Source organism: Eulemur rufifrons, chromosome 9 (assembly GCF_041146395.1).
Source record: "Eulemur rufifrons isolate Redbay chromosome 9, OSU_ERuf_1, whole genome shotgun sequence".
Lineage (NCBI taxonomy): Eukaryota > Metazoa > Chordata > Mammalia > Primates > Lemuridae > Eulemur > Eulemur rufifrons.
This window is the reverse complement of record NC_090991.1, coordinates 37,652,920-37,672,209: the sequence shown is the minus strand read 5'-3', so window position 1 is coordinate 37,672,209 and position 19,290 is coordinate 37,652,920. Positions and strand designations below refer to the sequence as shown.

General features: G+C 41.5%; 1 protein-coding gene across 1 annotated transcript; it reads left to right on the top strand.

Annotated features, from left to right (window-relative positions):
- The first annotated feature begins 4,611 nt into the window (after window positions 1-4,611).
- On the top strand, window positions 4,612-18,634 carry KRT23 (keratin 23). The gene is made up of 9 exons (XM_069482512.1): window positions 4,612-4,910; window positions 5,251-5,996; window positions 10,689-10,771; window positions 11,415-11,571; window positions 12,674-12,835; window positions 12,921-13,043; window positions 15,777-15,997; window positions 16,845-16,876; window positions 18,275-18,634. Exons 2-9 carry the CDS (start codon window positions 5,601-5,603, stop codon window positions 18,367-18,369), a joined length of 1,269 nt encoding a protein of 422 aa, XP_069338613.1. The 5' UTR covers window positions 4,612-4,910; window positions 5,251-5,600; the 3' UTR covers window positions 18,370-18,634.
- Window positions 18,635-19,290: the final 656 nt, after the last annotated feature.

Here is a 19,290-nt window from a genome sequence, read left to right as displayed (position 1 = left end):
ATCTGCCTCTTCTTTCTTTACTCTGATATTTTTGCCTCTTCGAATTTCCTAACTCTTCTCTTACGGTCCCAAATACTCTTCCTTGGTGGTCACTTACAAGACCCTGTACACCTCTGCATCCTTTGCTAATTCTTTCCTGCTTTTAAAAATCGAATTAAGAAAGGTACCCACCATAGTTGTCTCATTACCTACCCTTCGAGAAAATTTCCTTCTGTGGTCTTAAAACCTTTTTTACCTGTGTGTGGTTTTTAAAATTATTTTTCCTTGTATGTCAGTCCCTGTATACAGATACTATTTGGAAGCAACGTTAAGTTGACTCTTGTTTTCCTCCTAGTTCTAAATACTGTATTGAATACTTCGTAATGCAAATCTTCTATCTGTTGGCCCCTTTTTCCTGAAAAAATAGAAATATGAGAAAATGGGTTTTTTTCTGTTGTACGCGGCCACAGTTTGGTAAACTGAGGTAGTTATAAAATGTCCAATCTGGTGGCAACGCAGAAGCAGTGTTATTTCTATGAGTGTCTAATCTTTTTATGTAACCCTCCAAATCACAGGATAATGACATAGCAATTTTGCCTGCAGACCTACTGCTTATCTGTTCTGAAATGTCATGCACAGTAAAAATATATTTGGGAGTCATTTTGGCCGTTCCTCTCACCCTATAAAGAAGAGGTGCCTATAAAACACTCCAGTGATGGAGTGATTGTCTTTGAAAGGCACAAACAGACTGTGCTCCCAGCTAATGACACGAACTGCTGTCAGGGCTCCCTTTTGACCTCTGAAGTCCCTGCTTGCAACCCCATTCATTCGCTCCCCACCCAACCTCTCCTACAAAATACCCACTCCCTTTAATGACATCTCAGTTCATCAGAAAGATGGACCAAATGTGAAAAGGTAAAAATTTAAAAATCTTTTATCCAGAAGGTCATGCAAAGGAGAATAATTCTGATTCTGAACAATTTGAACTCAACAGAAACACAAAAAAAGTCACCAAACCATATTGCAGGTGAAATGCTCATTACCCCCCAAAAATAACTAAATATTGGACATTTACTAAGAAAGCAGCAGTAGCCTTCATCCCTCAAGTTCTTTAAAAATAGTTTAAAAATAAATTCAGCCATCTGCTGTTGACCTACCTAAAAGCAGAAACCTGCAATAAATGACTTTTTTTTTTATTTCAGGATATTATGAGGGTACAAACATTTGGGTTATATTTTATGTCTTTGTCTCACCCAAGCAAGGATTAGAGGCATGCCCTTCCCCTCTACAATGTTCACCATGTCCATTAGTTGTGAGTGTACCCGCCCCCAACCCCTTAATCCCTGGAGAATATTACTACTGTGTGAGCACCATAGTGTTGATCAGTTAGTGCCCGGCGAGAACATGTGGAGGCTATTCGTCCAACCTTGTGATACCTCACTGCGGAAATGGGCTCAAGCTCAATCCAGGAAAGCATAAGAGGTGCTAGATCACTGTCGTTTCTTATAATTGAGTAATATTCCATTGTATACATATACCAAATTTGAATAATCCACTCATGAATTGACAGGCACTTGGGTTGTTTCCACATCCTTGCAATAGTGAATTGTGCTGCCATAAACATTCGGGTGCAGATGTCTTTATTATAGAATGTCTTTTGCTCTTTTGGGTAGATACCTAATAGAGCTATTGCTGGATCAAAAGGCATTTCTATTTTTAGCTCTTTGAGGTATCTCCAAATTCTTTTCCACAGAGGTTGCACTAATTTGCAGTCCCACCAGCAGTGTAAGAGTGTTCCTGTCTCTCCACATCCTCACTGGGGAAAAGAATCTCTTTTCAATAAATGGTGCTGGGAAAACTGGATAGCTATATGCAGAAGCATGAAACTGGATCCCCAACTCTCACCTCTCACAAAAATCAATTCAAGATGGATAACAGACTTAAACCTAAGGCATGAGACCTTAAGAATTCTAGAAGAAGATGTTGGGAAGATCCTTTCAGACATCTGCATAGGCAAAGAATTTTTGAAGAAGTCCCCCAAAGCCATCACTGCAGCAACAAAAATAAATAAATGGGATCTGAGCAAATTAAAAATCTTTTGTATAGCCAAGGAAACTATCATCAGAATGAATAGACAGCCTACAGAATGGGAGAAAATATTTGCTCTCTATACATCCGATAAAGGGCTGATAACAAGAATCTATCTAGAACTTTAAAAAATCAAACAACCCCATCAATAAATGGGCAAAGGAAATGAACAGAAACTTTTCAAAAGAAGACAGAATAATGGCCAGCAAACATATAAAAAAATGCTCAACATCTCTAATCACCAGAGAAATGCAAATCAAAACCACAATGAGATATCACATAACCCCAGGGAGATTGGCCTCTATCAAAAAATCCCCAAACAACAAATGACTTCTTGTTGAGCCTCTTCCTAGTTCTGTGATTCCACAAATATCGATCATTTTACTCTTCTTAAAAATGTAAAATTTAAAAGAATGTGATGAAAGTTTAAAAATTCTGTAAAAAGTATGTGACTAAGGTGAATTCATTTTAGTTTATTATTTGCCAATTTAAAAATTTTAATTGACTTAATTCTTTCTAAAGTAGAATAAATGTATGAGCTCCTTTTTATAAAATTGGTCTAGCCATCCTTATGTCTTCCAGTATGTACACAGGGAGTATCTGAAATGATGTTCACCAAATGTCACCAATGGTTGTGTCTATGTGGTGGAATTGTTTTTTTTTTTTTTTTTAATCTTTTTTCTTGTACTTTCATGTTCTTTTAAAATCTGGTAGAACTCCATGCATTAGAAGTTATAAGGAAAATCATCGTGTGATAGTACTAGAAGAGATTGTTTCTCCCCAGTCCTCTCAAATCTCACCACCAGTTTTTCTCTACGCTGGTCCTGCTATGATATAAGAAATATTTTGCTCAAGGTCAACCCCTATAAATCAAACTCCCACACACTGACATGCAATGAGACATGCGCCAAATTTATGGGGCTAAGTCACTGCCACTCAGACACACCTGAAAAGAGCAGGGAAACATCAATTCCATTGTAGACATTCGTGGGAGAACATAGGGAAAGGGTGTTTAGCCCGGCCCTTGCCCGTACCAGCAGTGGATGTTGTCTTCCTTTATGAGGCTGGCCCATGGGAACAGAAACCAACCATGACCTTGATGACCAAGAACTATCCACATGCATCAGAACACTGCTTGCCCCCACACGTCCAACCAAGTCTCCCTCATTTGCTCTCCTTATATCACATCTCCCTTTTGTCTTTTTCTCATGTCGGAGGTGTGCGTGACCATGGGCATTCCTTCTAACACTCCCCCAAGCTTCCTTGAGTCTTGGCTAAATTTTTCCACCTTGTCCATGGAGAGATGAAAAACATCTAGAGGATTCTCCTTGATAAAGGTTTGTCATAGCGTAGGAGGAGCAGGGCTGGTGTGCTTTCTGTGGTTTTATTTGTAATTAGAAGTAGTTCTGTCCTTGCGGATGGTGGGCCCACTCCCAGAAGAGGCTTTTTCCTGCTCTCTGGTTCTATAACTCACAGTCCTAAAAAGGAGCAGGAGGTGATGGCATCAGAGGACCTAAGTTAAAATCCTGACTCTACAAAGTTCATTACTGAGTTACACATTTACAAAATGCCCACAAGAAGCCAGACTTTGGTGCTTGAAAGACGGAAGGCGTAAAACCTGCTTTCAAGAAACCTGCAGTCCCAGAGGCGTGTGACAAATGCAGTGGTGGGTGAAAGCATGGGGTGGATGTCATCCCAGTCACAGGAGGTGGCTGGGCCTGGCCGGCGGCTCCCAGCTTCCACCATGGGTGGGGATGCCACGCTGTCTGCCCCTCTGCAAGGTCTTGGGATGCATAAGAGGCAGCTTCCCCCTAGAAGGGGCACCCAATGCATGCTGGAGGATTCAGAAAATGATTGTGGATGGAGCTGACTCTTGAACTACAGGAGAAGCAGGGGTGAGTGACTTTCCAGGCAGAGGGGACAGTACAGACTCAGGCAGTGACAGCTAAGAATCCATGTGCTCAATTTCACTGTGTATACAAATCAGCTCTGAATCGTTCACCCCTAGGAGCTGCTGACTCTTTATCTGCCGAATGGGGACAACAACCTTGCCCCGCGACACCAAGTTGTTATGGGGATTAAATAAAGAAATCAAAGTGCTACATCAACTGGTGAGTCCCATTATCATTATGAAAGAGAAGTGCCACACAGGACCCTGTCAAGATTCAACTCAAGATAACAGTGCCATGTGGTGGGAAGTATCCTGTCCTGGCTCTGCCTCTAACCCGTAGTTTGTCCTCACCATACCCACCCCTCACAGGCCTCGGTTTCCTCATCTGTCAAATTAATGGCTTGGACCCAGGAAGGCTAAAGGCCTTGACTTCACAGCCAAAGTACTTAACTCCCATACAACACAATATTGCCACTTAAATCCCACCTTAAAACCTACTGTACGTCATTAAATTTGTGCTCAACATCCTCAAGATGTAAATGAATGAAGGCACATTTTTAAATATTGAGTCTTCCAATCCATAAATATAGTGTACACCTCCATTTAACTTACGCTGACACTTTATTTCTAAGTTCCCTTTAAATCTAGCTGCCAGTAACCAGCACGTGGCCCCCACCCCCAGACTACTTCTTTATTCCCTCTAACCTTTACCTTGGCAGACAAAGTGGAAGATCCATCAAGCACGTTTGACAACCCGTGGCACATTTCCTGTTTTCCACCATTCCTCCGCGGGTCACAGACACACAGAACCCAGCCACTGCAGAGCCACTGCAGGGACAGGGCTGCCGACCGCGGCTGCATTCCTCCCAGGCCAAGGGACGTTCCCTGAGCACACACCGGAGTTGTTTGGTTTTGAGGTGTGCTGGGATGAAAGGCACCCTGGAAGCAGAAGGCTCGGCCATTCATTAATTAATTATAACTCTAATTGAGGGTTTGTTCTTAAGAGCAAGTCCTTTGAAATTACTTTCCATTAAACAGCACCTGCCACAGAGACATCAGATATTCAGAATCTTCTGTTTCCTCAGCTCAATGGTTTTATTCCGGGACCTGGGTCCTGTTCAGAGCCGGCTCTTCCTTTATGAGTCTCTCAAACCCTCCCTTTAAAGCTGGGGCTTGTTTATTTGGGGGTGGGGAGAGGATGTGTGTATTTGTGGTTTTAGTATCTGTTTTCCAAAAGAAAATCTATAATACACCAAATAATCTTTTTGTGGACCTTGATCTGACCTTTTTAGATAAATGTACAATGGAAAAACTCCACGGAAAGATTAGAAAGACACCTGAGACTAATACCCACCTGATGTCGTGGGCCACACCCCCGGGTTACAACTGGGAGGGAGGAAGCAAACTGTCATATTGATGTGGTTCTAAACAACAACAATGTGTGTAAAGGCCCAGGGCACTTTAGCATTGACCAAGAGGAAACACATGTTGCACAATGATATGATCTTGTTGGTACAATTGTCAGAGCAGGGAACTCCCACAGCAAAGGGCATAAAACCATCAGGGCAGTCTGAGGCAGCTCAGTTCTGTGGTGCCAGGGAGTGGAGCGGAGCCCAGCCCTGCCCCAAATGCAGATGGGACCATGAACTCCAGCCACAGCTTCAGGCAGACCACCTTGGCCTCCTTCCATGGCACCGGCAGAGGCTGGGGCCAGGCCAGGTGCTTCCCCCGGGCTCCCAGCGTCCACGGCGGCGCGGGGGGTGTCCGCATCTCCCTTTCCTACACCACGCCAAGCTGCCTGTCCCATGGAGGGGCTTGGGGGCCTGGAAGAGGCAGTTCCCTCCTGGGCGGGAACGGGAAGGCCACCATGCAGAACCTCAACGACCGCCTGGCCTCCTACCTGGACAAGGTGCGCGCCCTGGAAGAGGCCAACGTGAAGCTTGAAAACCGCATCCTGAAGTGGCATCAGCAGAGAGACCCTGGCAGTCGGAAAGATTACTCCCAATATGAGGAAAACATCAACCGCCTGCAGGAGCAGGTAAGATGCTGGGTGACCCTGGAGCTCGAGATGGGGCTGCATTGCCAGAGGACCCCCAGGAGGAGAAATCAGTACAAAAGACAGTTTCTAGGAAAATGGCAAAAGAGCTTAAAGTAATTGTGCACAGAGGTTTTTAATTTGGACTTGAGAAAATCTGTTTTGTATAACGAATCTCCTATACGTGAATTACACAGAAAAAGAAGGCAGCAAAAATTACAAAAGTACTATAGATTATTTTTAAAACGAGATGGCCTGATTTTTCATACAGCAAAAGAAAAATCTAAACCATGAGGCAACCAGCGCTGTTCAGTATCACTTATGACCCAGCAATGTCAGGGTGATGACAAGGGCTGGTATTCGAGTCGCATGCTCCGTGCACAAGGCCAGGGGACTGTTTACTTTCTCATTACATCAGTTCTGCTCCACCTCAAAGTCCTGGCGACAGTGAGGTTATCCGCCAACAAAAGGCTGAGTTATACCATTCTGGAGATTAAACCTAAAGGTTTTCACTGTACTAGCAGGTCGATCACTGTGACATCCCTGGATGTTTCTTTTTGGGGGCTGCTAGAAGATAGAGTTGCTCAGAGTTCTGGCAATGGCATATTGCTAGAACAAATAATAAAATGAGCATAATTTTTAGAATCTTGGGATGGGCCATGGAGACCTTCTTCATAAAAGAAATAACTTTTTAACCAAATACCCGAAAAAGCTAAGCACATACCTTCTTGGCCATTTCATAACATTAGCTAGAAGTAGAGGGAATCCAATCCTCTCACAGGTTGTTTTTTAAAGCTACCTAACTTCCCTCTTATTTTAAGCAGTCCCAGAAAATTCTTTGTAAGATCATGATTTATCCTGCCCTACAAAGGGCATCGCAGGTTTCTAATATTTGGACCATATTATTTCACAACACTCAGTCATCCTTGCTTGAATGTAGGAAGAACCAACCAAGATAATATAAATCTGTCCTTGTAATGAACCCTAATTATTGAATAATCAACCTAATAACTGACTGTGTAATTACCTTAACTATATACTGCATGGTTGTCTTTATGAAAAAAAACAAGGTGACTCAACAGTCCTCATCGTGTTTTTGGTTTAATAAAGTTGCTTTGGTTTTAGAATGGAGAGAATAGAAGATTTTGACAACTAGAGAGCTGAGAACGTGACTCCCAAAAGAAATGTGAGGTTAGGCCTGGTCAAATAATTTAGGAGCTAGCAGAAAAAGGAAGAAAAAAAGAAAGGGAGAAAAGGGAGGGAAACATTTGCTGAGCACTTATTATATGCCCAGGCATCACACTGGGTATTTAATACACATAGCAATGCTGTCCAAGAGCTTTCTGCAATGATGGAAATGTTCTATATCATCTAATTTAATTCCCGCAACAACCCTGGAAGGAAACTGAAGCTCAAAAACGTGTAATAGCCATTCAAAGCCACCAGCAAGAGGCAGAGGTGGGATTCTAACCCAGGTCTGTTTCTAGTGGCCATGTAAATCCCACCGCAGTGTGGTGCTGACCAGCCTACCTCATACAAAAATGATACTCATTATTAATAAAGATAATGCATTATATCTTCATTATTAATCATGCAACATGTATTTCATACATATTGTCTCATTTCATCCTCACAGCTCTGTAAAGCAGATATTTTTGTCCCCAATTTATAGATAAGGAGACTGAGGCCAAGTGGTTGTCCAAATTCTTGGGAAAATAATTGAGGAAAGTGAGTGGGTGCAATTCAGGGAGGGGGGCGCCGTGCAGCTTGCCAGATGGCCGGGGATTCTGGGATCTGAGATTAAACAGGAAGCTTCTTCAGTTTCAAATTCCACTCTTTTCTGGATTTTTACTTCAGGTGTTACATTTTCTCTGCATTTAAAGAAAGCAACTCTTTGAAGTTGAGATTGTCCATCTATCCCAACCTCCCCCATTTGCAGATGAGAAAACAGAGACCCAAAGAGATCCCACAGTTGCCTGGGGCTGCCCCTTCCTGGGTCTTGATGAAATGCTCTAAGTAGACACAGCTCTCTTCTACTCTTACTCTAGAGATATTAAATATTACTCAAAAAGTCAATAAGCAATTGAGTTCAAAAATTAATCCAATCTTCTGACATCCAGACTCATACATAGCCCATAGGGCTATCATAAATAAAACTCCTTGAATGAGTCTCAGTAGTACTTACTGTATTTGGCATTTTGGTTTACAGTCAAAAATTCTATTTTCCTCTCCATGGTAGGAGATCATACACCCTGGAGCAACAATACTGTGCTAATATATCAACTAGATTTTAAAAGAAGGAACTCAGGGCCTTGGGGAGAATTCAGGTGATTAATTACAACATTCAATGCAAACTCTATGTCTCATATATTATTTTTTAATCCATCTTTATCCATTTATTACCATGAAGGCTGTCTCAGAAATAGTGGTTATATCATAATACTGTTATCAAGTAGGTCTGAAGAGTGGGAGATAGTTTTAAATGTGCTCTATATCAAGCACATTTCAGATCTCACACTCACGTACTATGAGAACGTTGGTTTGATGTGGGCTTTGCAATGAATTTAACCCAATTTAACTCAGAAATGCCAAATGAGCCCACAGATGGTTTTTTTTATTTTCCGATTCTGTGGAATATATAGGGAAAGGCTTCTCTGGATGTCAAGCAATACCTCCCAGTATGTGTCAAATACAGTAATTCAGTGCACAAGGAAGTAAGGCTTCTCCCAGGGGCCCCCAGGCATTTTGGGATGAAGTTACATTTCATTTTGCATGTACTTAGATAATACGAATAATAAGGGATCTGGAGGCGAGAGTATTGGTAAGGATTTCCCTAAGCAGCATTGTAGGGAGACAAGGAAATACCTACAGTATCCTTTCTGAGAGCAAAGAAAGACATCATAATATCATCTGGAATCCCATAAGAGGAAGAAGGAATTTGGGCAGGGGCAGCCAGCCTAGCTATTTCCCACCACAAACAACAAAAGTTCGAGGACGCATCTCAACATATAAAACCTGGGGATGTATCCAATGCAGTCATTGGCTCTAATTACAAAAGTGCTAGATTTTTAAAAAGAAAGCTGTATAATGTACACTTTTCTAAACTAATTCAGTTTCAACTCATTTTTCAGAGCATAATATGCCAAGAATATGTTATATTACATTATTTCATTTAATCTCTTCTAATTTTCGTAACTCTTTGATGAAGTGGCTATTCCTATCGCCATTTTATAGATGAGGACGCCGCAACGCAGCCGAGCTCAGCTAGTGAGCGCGGCAGCAGGACCCCAGGCCCTGCTCTTCGAGTCCCAGACCCAGTGCTCCTACCGTCTCTGCGTCCTGCCATTGTGCATTCATGATACCAAATTCCATGTGATCAGTGGAGCTTTAAATAGGACCAGATTTTTAAAAGGTGCCTTTGTATTCAGTTATAGCTTTGTCCTAAGAAAATCCTTTCTAAATAAAGGAATCAACTGTATAAATACAATGGGAATGTCACAGGATTCTCTGACTCCAACTAAATCACAGAAGTTTAGAGCTAAGACCTCTAAGGTCACCTGTTTCTAGTACAAACTCCTTATCTAACAAGTGATGAAACTGAAGCCCAGGGAGTGGACTGACTGGCCCAAATCCATGCAGATGATCAGGAACTGAGCCAGACAGAGAAAAGCTCCCAGTTTCTAGTTCAGCTCAATACTTGGTGCAAAAGTATTATTATACTTTTGACAATGAGACATCTTTTACCCCGTTTTCCTAAAGACAGTGACATGCATCATATGTGCACGACTTCTCTGCATATAACATACCTAGAAGTACTTCTAAATCATATATACACACAAACTCACACACACACAATTGCTCAGGTAAATGCTTTCAACAGTATTTTTCTTTTTAGGATAAAAAATTATATAACCATCTAGTGAAAGTCTTTAACTGGAGGCTTTATCACCATTACATATTATTAAGCAGCTTCATTAGATGGTAAAGAATTATTTCAGTTAATATTTTAATAGCTACAATTGGAACCTTCTCATCAAAGAATAAGTTACAAACACATACACATACCTACAAGCTACATGTATGGCTATAGTCACTTTGTGCAAAAAAAAAAATTGTGCTATGTGATGACTATTATAAAATACATTTAAAATTAGCTTGTCAGTTTTGCTCAGTAACACTGATTGGAAATGTGAATGCTATCACTAGTGAGAATTATGTTCACATCTAAAATAATTATCGTACTTTCAGAGAGCTGAACTAATAGTCACAATAAGAAAAGAGTCAGGACCCAAAGTCCTTTTAATATCGTCAGATGTGAATGAGCTTAAGCAAAATGCTATGCCATGTTCATAACACTAAAAAGGTAGAAGATATTTTGAACCATTACAAATCCTTCCCCTTCCTACATCATTCTTTCAGCAGTTGCATCAATCCCAGACTGTCAAAACTCAATGTAAAAGAAAAGACAGTGAAATTGACTACACAACAAATTCTTACTATAAAAATCATTCTGTGCTTTGCACCTAGTATGTGCTCAATAAATATTTATTGATTTGGTTATTATTCATCATTTCACTGCCAGAAAAAGAAATTGTCTGTGCTGACCAGTCAAACACCCAGGAAACTAGAGAACAGAATGCAGTCATTTTGTGTGGGTGTGTCCACCTGAAATAACTCTCGATGCGTGTTTTACAGATAGTGGATGGTAAGATGAGCAATGCTCAGATGATTCTTCTCATTGACAATGCCAGGATGGCCGTGGACGACTTCAGCCTCAAGTATGTTTCTTCTTCAGTGTTGTACAGGTTTTTGTTTGTTTGCTTTAGAAAACGAAAATCATCTTCCCATTACCCACATCTAAAATCTTATAATTAAAAGGCAAAGCAACAACAAATGCAAGGTGTGGTACTTGAATGGACCCTAGTTTAAATAAACCAGATATAAACATAGAGCATGGGGAAATTTCAATATGAATCAAGAATTAGATGATATTAAAGAGCTATTATTAATTTTAGGTATGATAAATATTATACTTATTTAGAAAAATATCTTTTTCTTAAAGCATACATTCTGAAGTATTTAGTGATAAAATGTCATCATAGCTATAATTTGCTTTGAAATACTTCAGCAAGGAATATAGATGAAGCAAATATGGCAAAATACTAAAGGTTGCTAAATCCAGGTGATGGGTATATGGCTATTTATTATTCGATTCTTCCTACTCAGTGTAAAAATTGACACGGACTCACCATCATAGAAAAGCATAGCATGAAACAAACATAGAAAGGGTATCCTGTAGGTATTCATTTTTTCCTCATTAAACCTAAAAAGTAAGAGATTCACCTCTAAATTAAGGTAAATCCTTTCAAAGACCATGGCCTTCCAACAACAGGTGCACTCTTCTCTTCCTCCTAACCAAAGGTATGAAAATGAGCACTCTTTCAAGAAAGACTTGGAAATTGAACTTGAGGGCCTCCGAAAGACCCTGGACAATCTGACCATCATCACAACAGACCTGGAGCAGGAGGTGGAGGGAATGAGGAAAGAGCTCATCCTCATGAAGAAGCGCCACGAACAGGTAGAACCCCCCCGCCCCCCACCCCGGGGGCACCTGGTAATGAGCACAGCTCTTCACCTGCACATTTCAGAGCAATTCAATAGCTGCAGAAGAAACCACCACCTGGATGCCAGGCTTAGTGTCCTTCGACCTACCTAATCATAAAAATATAAATATTTAATTTTTCCAATGTCAAGTTTATTCACACGTCAAATATAAAAACCAAAATGCGATTATAATTAATGATGAGCTGGTCAACAGTTTTGTTAAACAATGTTTACTTAGATGTATTTGTTAATACGATACTGTAAGAAGAAATGTGTGAGAATGAACTTCCTTCATTGACCTAATATGAAGCAAATTGGGGAACAATAGAATAAACAGAATCTGCTACAGACCAAGATAAATATGATTCACGACAAAAATGAAGAATTCTGATTTCCAGGGGCATTTAACTGACTTTTAGAAAGTTGCCATCCATCTCAAGTCCCTGAGACTCTGATAAAATAATAGAAAAACAATTCCCATTTTAAGCAAACAGAATTGCTTCTGAACATCAAAGAGCCCAGTTTCCGAATAGCTGGTTAGATAATGATTGTTAATTAAACCTGTCCTGTGCTTGCTTGGTTTTTATGAAAACCTATGGGCGTCAGCCCTGCAGAGTCATAAGGCATTGACAAGATTTGGAAAGCCAGTACACTTTCTGGCTTTTGTTTACTGAACTGTTTCCTAAAAGCTGTGGTGTAAAACCCGAAATGTTCAACTGCTTAATTAATTGTGTGGTCACTTCACCAATGAACATTTGCTGAAGAGGACTTCACACACTGTGCAAGCATAATTCTTTCTGAAATATTTTCAACCAGGGACAAAGTCAGTAATCACAGAGGCTATTCACTTACCTGTCTCGTGCTATTCTTTATTTTGTAAAATTATTAGAGGAAAAAATGCATATAATGTTTTGTCATCAAAAAGTAATAACTGAGAAACCAAACCAAACCAGCAAAAGTGTAGCGACCACATAAGCTGAGTTTTTGAAAGATCCATTTACTGCTGCCAATCAACACAATAATCCAGCCTTGTGATCGTCACAGCAGATTCGTTTGCTTTCTCTGTTATTAAACAGGAAATGGAGGAGCATCATGTGCCAAATGACTTCAAGGTCAATGTGAAGGTGGATACAACTCCGGGGGAAGATCTGATTAAGATCCTGGAGGATATGAGGCAAGAATATGAGCTTATAATAAAGAAGAAGCACCAGGACTTGGACACTTGGTATAAAGAGCAGGTAAAAGACAGGTTGCCCAACTTCCCAAAGGTTCCATTCCCATGTGGCCCCAATGCTGACACTTCTGTCTCTCTTGTTCCCACAGTCAGCGGCCATATCCCAGGAGGTGGCCAGTCCAGAAGTTGTTCAGAGAAGCCAAAGTGACATCCATGAACTGAAGCGCACTTTCCAGGCCCTAGAGATTGACCTGCAGGCACAGTACAAGAGGGTGAGTTGGGGCTAGGAAAATCCTGGGCCCCACATCACCTCCTCCATAGAGCCTTCCTTGATTTCTCTCCTAGGCCACAACACCCCAGATGCCCTTGGGACAATCTCTCACTTTCCACTTTCTATCCAAATTGTTCATGATGAGAATGATAATAAGAGCTATCATGTCTTGAGTGCCCAGATGGTGCCAGATGTTGTGCAAAGTGGTTCATTGTATTAAATATCATTAATTCTCACATTGACCTTTCCAGGTAAGTCTTAGTGTCCGCATTTTACAGATGAGGAGACCAAAGCTCCAACAGTCAATTGGCCAAGGTCACACAGCTAATAAGTGATCAATGGTGAAACCAGTGATATTTTGTGGGGAGGATTCTGGACCCCCATAATCTCTGTCCATGCCCTCTCCACTTACAACCAGGCTGCCCCTGCAGCTCCCAAGATAAAGAAATTCTGGTGTCAACATGGTAGGTGGCAAGTCCAGGTCTGGCTAACTCCAAAGTACTGGCCTATTCATTATGTATGTGATTAAGTTCTTGCATCCAAGTCTTTTCTATCATTCTCATGGTTTAAGAAAATGCTTTGCATGAGTGTCATAAGCATTTAATGTTTATTAAATATGGTCTATCATTTGATTCCCTTTATAGTCTATTGAATCTTCTAACCATTCATCAATATAATTCCTGAGTGCTACTCTACCCTTGGTCTTGAGAGGAAACAATTTGTTCATTTTTGTTGCAGATGCACATGGCAAATTACTGTTATGTTTCATGAATCAATGATGGTGAACAGGCATTAGAAATGTGCACTGTGTCTTGGCTGTGAGTTTATTTTAAAAATGTACACTACAGAGGCCATGATAATGAGCACCGAAATAATTATAGTGCTTTGCAGCTTTCAAAGTATTTTAACATACACTATTTCACAATGACCCTGCGAGGTGGGCAAGGCATGTATACCCGTTTTCATGCACTCTGCTATCTGGCAGTATTCTTAGCACGGAGGATTCGGTAATGAAGGAGTTTATAGTCTAGTGGGAGTGACAGACTGTAAATGTGCAAATCATCAAAATATATGTCAGATGGAGAAAACTGCTACAAAGAAATGAGGCATGGGAGGAGGTAAGATGTGCCAGAGTGAGGAGCTGCCAGGTGGTCAGGAAAGGTTTTACTGTCAGGGTGACAGTGAGCAAAGACCTAATAGAAATGAGAAGGTGCTTCCGTGGCTATGGGATGTGTTCCAGGAGGGGGGAACAGCAAATGCAAAAGCTACAAGGCATCAGTGTGTCCAGTGAGTTGGAGGGACAGCAGGGAAGCCAGTAGGGCTGCAGTGAGTGAACAAAGGGAGGAAGACAGCAGAGAAGAGGAAAGTGGCAGGGAGGAGGGAGGGAGGGAGGGAGGGAGGAAGAGCAAGGTCATGGGGTCATAGTGGAGTCAGATTGTGCAGGGCTTCCTAGCCTACCTTGGAGCGAGGTCAAGAGGAACTCGAAACGGCAGGTACGAACGACTCTTTGAGGAGCTTTGCTATAGATGAAAGAGAGCAGAGCACTTGGACGATAGCCAAAGGTAGATATGGCTTCAGGAGGGAAAAATTGTAAGACGGGAGGAATTATTCTATTTGAAATCTGGTGGGCATGATCTAGTAGAAAGGAGAACACTGATGATGCAAGAAGGGCAGCAATTGCTGAAATGACCGGAGCACCGACAGCTCATGGATAATAACCGGAGGGAAGCGAGTACCTGGACATGGATTCGAGTATGTGGGTGGAAGAAATGGGGGAGCGAGGGGCAGTCCTGTCCTAATTGCTGTCAGAGGAGAAGGCATAAAACAGCCCTCTGGGAGAATAGGAGAGTGATTAGACCAGGGAAATGTGGTTTAACTGCCAGGTTAAAGGCATCAGGGGCCCCCTGCACTAGCAGCCATGATAAAGTGAGAGTGTCCTGCACAGTTAAGAGTTTCTCTTTAAGATTAAAGTCATGTGCTCCAGAAAAGCAGGTGCTAAATCCAAACAAAACCAGGACTTGAGCCCGGTCCTCTGTATCCTAGCCCAGAAACTTCATTTAACAGCTTTTAGAATTTCTTCAAAAATGATAATATATTACCATTGTCATAATCAAAAGGCATTGCCAGAGGCTAGAGCTGCTAGATTTCCCCAATTAAAATATAGGACACTCAGTTTAGTTTGAATTTCAAATAAACAGAAAAGATTTCTTTTAGTATAAGTGTGTCCCATGCCATAGTGGAACAATAATTGGGACATGCTTCACACCAAAAAATTACTCATTGCTCATCTGAAATTCAACTTTAACTGGATGTCCTCTATTTTTTTTTTTTTTTTGAGACCCTTCTCTGAAGATACAAAGACAGCAGTCCCATTTGCTCTCTCCTTCTGGGAGTTTTCCATCTAGCCAGAGATGAAGCGTAAGCATAGGAGGTAAAGAACGGTTCAGAGCAAGGCAGCAGATTCCTCATTCCCAGATGGGTAGCACGGACAATAAATGCTGCAGGAGTGCCACGGAGTTGCCAAGAGCTCCCTGATACAACAGTTTCATGCCCAGAAAATGGGCTTCAAAAGTCCCAACCTGTAAGTCAGCCTACTTGTCATCTTGGTGTCCCCAGCAGCCACCGGGACTCCTAGAAGAGTAGTCGGCATACGCTAAGTATTCAACAAGCACGTGTTATTGAATCAATTAAGCCATCAGTCAGTTAACGAAAGAAATATCATTTCCCCTTTCAGAAATCTGCTTTGGAAAACACGCTGTCAGAAACCCAGTCTCGGTACTCCTGCCAGCTCCAGGACATGCAAGAGATCATCTCCCACTACGAGGAGGAACTGATGCAGCTGCGCCATGACCTTGAGCGCCAGAACAACGAATACAGGGTGCTCCTGGGCATCAAAACCCACCTGGAGAAGGAAATCACCACCTACCGCCAGCTCCTGGAGGGAGAGCGCGAAGGGTAAGGCGAAGTCTGGCACGAGAGCAGTAGGCAAAGGGCTCTTGGGTGTGTGTTCGTGTCCCTGATAGGTTCTGTCAGCAATGGTCACTCTAGAGAAAGAAAGATTTATGTTAAATTTCTCCAAAAGATACCTATATCAAGTTGTATTTGATTAAGCAGCAAATGTGAATTAATCAGCTAATACTCCTAGGACACTGAGATTTGCAGTCAGGACAGTTAAAATTAGTGCATTAAAATCTCTAGAAGAAAACAGCTAGAAGGTTTTGGCTATTGTGTTTCCCTGTGGGAATGCCTACAATTTTGGCTCCCAAAAAAAGAAGATGAGGAACGTTTTAGCTTACCCGCAGGAAAAGACTTCTAAGAGATGGAGATGTCTAGATTTTCAGTCTGATATTTCTGAAAACCCAGGAAAAGACAATACGTGGCCATATAAAGGGCACATACATTCTATGACCCAAGAGGAAGGGTAAGTTAGAAGTTAAAAAATATATATATATAAACAAAACGTCATTGGACCAAAGCTCGAACAATCTGAGAAGCTCAGGGTTCCCAAGCTTGAGACCTGGACCCTGGAAGGAATCCCAGTGGAAGCAAAGCCTGCAGCTCTGAAAGGAGGGGAGGTTAGGTGGACCTCCCCTGACCCCAGGGTTGTTTTGAGGAGGTACTCACTACCTTCCAGATCCGGGAGCTTCTCCCATTAACTCATGACCTTGAGACTGCTGAGCTCAGATAATTATCCTCATTAAAGAGCTGAGACTTTACAAGCAGGCAAACGAAGTTAGTTCATTCTGAGTCTTTAGGATTGTGGCTAATACTAAGTGCCCTTTAATCTTTATCACTTTTATAGGACATTGGAAGAATCTAAGACGTGCATGAAAGGTAAAAAAAATTTTCTTTCATTGTTTGAATCTATTCTTTTAATGAATGAGCATGTTTATCCATTCTGTAGCAGTCATAACTCTTAGTGTAATCCCAAATGTCCTGTGTTTCACTCCCAAATGGTCAGGAATTTTCAGTTAACGAATTAGGTAATACCGAATGAAGTGAGCTCTCATTATTGTCCTCAATATATATGAAAGCTCTTTACAAGCAGTAAAGAAGATTAAAATGATAATTAAGAGTATTTTATCTTTATTAACTAAACCCCCCTAGGAAATTAAGTGTAAATGATTTCACATCATTTTTCCAACTCTGTTCTGTTGAACACTAATGAATAAAGATGTGAACAGAGCATCATGAAAGATATGTTCTATGGCCAGATAGAGTTGGAAATACTGTGTACCATGACCCTCTTCTTGAGCAGGTGTGTTGCATTTCAATGTGTTAAAGATGGAATAAATACTGCTTTGAGGAAGAAAAGGAACAAGACAGAGAAAGTCACAATGACAAAAGTTTTACTTTGTTTAACCCAGTATTCCCAAACATCTTTGACCTGGCCAACTTATTTTCTCAGATTACCCTTAATATCTCACTGGAAAATTCCAGCAAAACAGAGTCTGGGACAAGTGGTACTTTCTGATTAGTTTGTGGTAAACCTGTTCTCATGCATTAGAGATTCAGATAATCAGAGTTGGTGGAATCATCACAGCTGGTCTAACTCTATCCCTCTGCAAGATATGACAGAAAGTCTTTGAGCCTTTCCTTATACATGTCCAAGGATGGGGACCCATTACTCGATGAGATGGCCCAGTCTTCTGTTAGAGAGGTTTGATTTTAACAGAGTTCTCCCTTGTATCTCTGTTAATGGTTTCAATCCTTCCCTATGATCTAGAATTGATTTATTGGTGTGCCAACAAGGCACTTATTCGAGTAAGTCAGATCTTTGAAAACAGCCATGATAAACATCCCTCGCTTCTTACCTATCCCCCACATGGCATGCTTTCTAGATTTTAAAGTGAGGTGCCCTGAATGGCATTTAGTGTTCTGCAAGCTCATAGGATCTGTGGGGCAAGTGCTACAAAGCCCACACATGCAGAAGGGACTCCTCCAGTGCTTGTGGTCAGAGACTAGATCCTGAATCAGGTGTACCAAGGATGAAGGTCTTGACCTCCAGAAGGCGACACTGTTCAGAGACCCTCATTTCCTGGAGAGTGGAAGGAAAAAACCCTCCTTGGGGAGATCCCTTTTCACTGCAGCAGAGCCCACCACATTGCTTGGTGATCATTTTGGAAGGCACAGAGCCTTCAGGGGCTGAGGGTAGGGAGCCCAAAATGAGTACAGTTCATATGGTCGGGGGAGCATGGCAGTGACTGACCTCTCTGGTGCTCTTTCCCTCAGTGTCTGCAGCTCCAAAGATCAAGGCCATCACACAAGAGAGCATCAATGGAAGAATAATTCTTTCCCAAGTGAATGAGATCCAAAAGTGTGCATGAGGCCAATGAGAATTTCTGCCTGTCGTAAAAACTATTTTCCCCCAATGGAAAGCCCTTGCCCAGATACTAATGAGTGAGTCCTAAAAGTTAACCTTGGAGTTATCAAACTCAGAAACTTTTAGTTTTTTCTCCTTAATGCTATCACCAGACTTCCCATAATGCTCTTAATATATTGCACTTTTTGAATCAAAGTATGAGCTTATGAGTTTAAAGCTCTACTTCCCGTTGTGCATCTGTTTTGTAGCCAATAAAACTCCAGACCAGCTGCATCCTGTCTTTGTTTTACATCATTAGGCAAGACAGTACCTCAATGTCTCATCCTAACAAGGGTTCCTCAGGGCATTGTCCATGAAAGATCCAGAGGGATCTTAATTCTTCAAACATGTCCACGGCAGCCAAACACGGGGCAGCATTGTCACCCTGAAGCCATGCAACCTAGGCATGAGATGTGGTCCATGGGGATCTCCAGGCTTCTGCCAGGGGAAAGGGAGGGAAAGAAACAGAGAAAAGGAAGCCTGGAAAGCCTCACTGGGAATACGAGATGACCAAATATTATTCCATCTCTCTTTAAAAAAGAAAAAAAGCTGAAGAGCTTAAAAGAGATTTAAAGCTAGAAAACGAGATTCAGAAAAAAAAAAAATCCTCATTACAGAGGAATATTAAGACCTTAAAAGAGGAAGTGATTCATCCAAGATCCAAATTGCAAATGTTAAGACCCAGAGTGTTATGTTGAGCTCTAGTGGGTGCCTAGACCTCCTCTGTCCCTCTGCCCTCTGAAGAAGATGCCATTTCTCACATCCTAGGAGTGTGGGTCATTGTTCCGAGGCTGGTACAGAGGAGCTGCCCTGGAGAAAAGGAAAGTAGAGATCCACGTATCCATTAAGATATCAGCAGTATGTTGTACACAGAATTGTAAGATAC

Bases quoted from the DNA above. Each gene is read 5' to 3' on its own strand.
- KRT23 (XM_069482512.1), top strand. From the start codon at position 5,601: ATGAACTCCAGCCACAGCTTCAGGCAGACCACCTTGGCCTCCTTCCAT. The intron at 5,997-10,688 runs GTAAGATGCTGG...CGTGTTTTACAG, and splicing joins TCAACCGCCTGCAGGAGCAG to ATAGTGGATGGTAAGATGAG. The intron at 12,836-12,920 runs GTAAAAGACAGG...TTGTTCCCACAG, and splicing joins ACACTTGGTATAAAGAGCAG to TCAGCGGCCATATCCCAGGA.